The sequence below is a fragment of the Silurus aristotelis genome (assembly GCF_946808225.1).
Source record: "Silurus aristotelis genome assembly, chromosome: 17".
NCBI classification, from domain to species: domain Eukaryota; kingdom Metazoa; phylum Chordata; class Actinopteri; order Siluriformes; family Siluridae; genus Silurus; species Silurus aristotelis.
This window is the reverse complement of record NC_139590.1, coordinates 12,057,030-12,060,284: the sequence shown is the minus strand read 5'-3', so window position 1 is coordinate 12,060,284 and position 3,255 is coordinate 12,057,030. Positions and strand designations below refer to the sequence as shown.

The 3,255-nt window shown below is 40.2% G+C and overlaps 1 protein-coding gene across 1 annotated transcript; it reads left to right on the top strand.

The window, feature by feature from the left end:
• The first annotated feature begins 297 nt into the window (after positions 1–297).
• On the top strand, positions 298–2,169 carry foxd7 (forkhead box D7). Its single transcript, XM_083567167.1, has one exon. The coding sequence runs from the start codon at positions 798–800 to the stop codon at positions 1,749–1,751; it is 954 nt and encodes a 317-aa protein (XP_083423293.1). The 5' UTR covers positions 298–797; the 3' UTR covers positions 1,752–2,169.
• The last annotated feature ends 1,086 nt before the right edge of the window (positions 2,170–3,255 follow it).

The following is a 3,255-nucleotide window of genomic DNA, read 5'->3' as shown; positions in this document are numbered from 1 at the left end:
TTGTCTTTGCTATTTATTAATACATTTGTAATAGTCTATTTTTTGACCTTGCATCTGTTATAAACCTGCGTAAAGGCTATTACAGCTACGTGATGTGTTGTTAAATGGAAACAAGACAATATTACGGTAAAACCGAGTGGCCATTAAAAAAAAAAAGAAGCTTAATACCGAATAAATTCATTACTGTAATTTATTAAAATGCGATCATATTTATTAAGATTATTACGCACGCATATTCGCAAGTTGTTCCGCACAATTATATTATATAATAACTTTAAAAGCCTTGCATTGCATCTGAGTATTTCTCTCTGGTGTTAGTATATAATGAAAGGTTTGATCTTACAGCACAATATGCGCTACACAGTTTATTCCTTGCGGTATGTTTATGGTTATGATTTTGTAAAGATTGTCGAGGTTGTTGAGGATTGTTGTGCTTCCGCTCCGCTGAAGTTGATCTCCTTTGCCCACACTTTATCATGACATCATGGTCACCTGATCTGAGCGCAGAGGAAATCCTGCTGCTTTGGAGAGGATGCTGGACACTGCAGAGGAACGTAGAGGAACGTAGCTCGTAGCGTCACCAGCTTTTTTTCCCTCTTCTGGCTCCAATGTTGTGAAACAGCTTTGTTTTGAAGTGGATCTGCAAGTTTCTGTAAAACTTTTTGTGCCCAGTCTGATCAATACTCATCAATCTGAGGTATTATATTGGTTTCTTTTTGGTGAGCAAAGTTTCGATTCAGAACTTCTCGCACCTCGTGAGGCAGGTGAAATCGGACCACATTTGTGGATTTGCGACTATGACTTTGGATACGGATTTAATGGACGACCTGGTTATCGACGTGGTAGGAGAAGGGAGCAAGGATTCGGCAGAAGAGAGCTGCTCCACCTCACCTCCAGCTGTATCCGAGGCTGAATTCAACTCCGAGTCTCTCACTTCCAGACATTATGAAAGCGATGGGAAAGACATTGCGTCTTCCAGATGCCTTCCAGCTGCGGGCAAAGGCGCCTCTGTAAAGCCACCGTATTCATACATCGCCCTGATCACGATGGCCATCCTGCAGAGCCCGAAGAAGCGTCTCACCCTCAGCGAGATCTGCGACTTCATCAGCCACCGCTTCGCTTACTATCGCGAGAAGTTCCCGGCGTGGCAGAACTCCATTCGCCACAACCTGTCGCTCAATGACTGTTTCGTGAAGATGCCGCGGGAGCCGGGCAACCCGGGCAAGGGCAACTACTGGACCCTGGACCCAAACTCGGCGGACATGTTCGAGAATGGCAGCTTCCTGCGGCGGAGGAAACGCTTCAAGCGGCAGCATTTCCGATTCGGTTTGTTGAAGGATCACACGTTAGAGCAGTCCGCTTTTCCCAACCTGTCGTACGGCGCATACGGCCTTGGAGCGTCCTGTGTGCCTTTACCAAGCATGGACGTCTATCCGTTTGGATTCCGCCATGCCGGTCAGGCGACCTGCGTCCCAGGCGCTCCACCGGGTACCGTCCTTCCGGCGCTGTCGACTTTCTTCTCGCGGAGTTCAATACATAAAGCTTTCCCTCCATCCCAGACGCTCAGTGTGGAGCCTTTAAGCTCAGCCCCGCTTCCCCACAGTTCCCCGTATGCGCCCTCAGCTCTTCTCCATCCCATCGCCTTTCCTCCGTTTTTCAGCCTGCAGTATGAGTATCAGAAACTGCAGAACCTGACAGGCAGCTCAGAGGCGCTCAATAAACACGCGTACATGAGCAGTGTAGTTGATTAGCAGCGTTTGGTTTCATTATTCTTTTTCTCTCAGGAAATTTTGGCATGTTGATGTGCTTACAGAGGGAGAAATCCGAATATCTCTGGTGGCATTTCATGGAGATTGAACTTTGGACATTTATTCCCTTTTGAATTAATTGGATTTTGTTGTTGTTGTTGTTGTTGTTGTTGTTGTTGTTGTTGTTGTTGTTGTTGAAGAAAGACTCGTTTTGCTTAAAATATTTTCTTATATTCATTTCATACTACAAAACTGCGAATTAAAAAAAATATTTAACTGACGAATTTCCTCTTGGCTTTTTGGGAATTTCTTTTTAACCATTTGTTTAAAAGAATCATGATTTTTTGTTTATGACAAACTTTTTATGCCTCATTTAATTATATTTTAAACTGAAGCATAAAATAAAATATTTTGTCAGAAATTTGGCGTTTTATTAATTAAGTTTATCTCTCTGACTAGCTGTACTGATTTACTTATCTTTTTATTTTTTTTTACTTTTTTTCCCTCTTATTCTGAATTATCTTTAAAGACGCGTTACACTGCGCTTGACTCATTTTCATTAGCTCTGTGAACAAAACGCTTAATAATAATAATAATAATAATAATCATAATAATAATAATAATAATAATAATAATAATAATAAAAAAACAAGTTAAATTAAAAAAATGAAAAAAAAAAATTATGTTTCATCCGAATTGAGAAAGGCAACGCAGGAAAAACTCCCCGTTTGATATTTCGTGGGATCCATCAAACTCAATTAGAATGCGTACAACATATATCACACGTGAACCCAATGCGAACAGGCTGATGATTTTTGTTTACTTCTTTGCAGAAATGCAATAGACACTTATACCAAGGTGAAATCTAGTTTATTAGACACTGAAGTCTATGTGTTTATATATGTGAGTGTGATCCGTGGACTCTTGGAATTGGCCCTCTATGAACGGTCTTTAAAAATATACAATATGACACGTATCACACATAACCAGGACCATATTTTTCGCAAAGCGCACATTATGAATAATCATTTCAAGCCCCGGCGGAACTTTGTGTGTGTGTGTGTGTGTGTGTGTGTGTGTGTGTGTGTGTGTGTGTGTGTGTGTGTGCGTGCGCAGCTGGACGCCCAGAACACACTTTAAGAGTATAAAAATCACTTGATTGTCTCGTGTTAGGCCTCCGGCACACATGCAGAGTCTGAAGCACCCAATCTGCATTAAAGCAAAGAGTTTAAAGGGCAAGAAAAATGGGAGGGAGGATAATAATAATATAATAACACTGATGATAATAATAATAATAATGAACGTATGCTCTTTTGAATTGTTATTTTTGCTGATTAGTAAATAAAAGGCAACCGAAAAGCGTTTATTTTACTGATTACGACTGATGTGTGCATTTTTCATAGGAAATTTTTTAAGTTTCACAAAAGAGAAGACTTTGTTTGTTTTATTTAACTTTATGCGAAATGTTTGTAACGTTTTTTTATTATTATTAATTTTACAAATTATT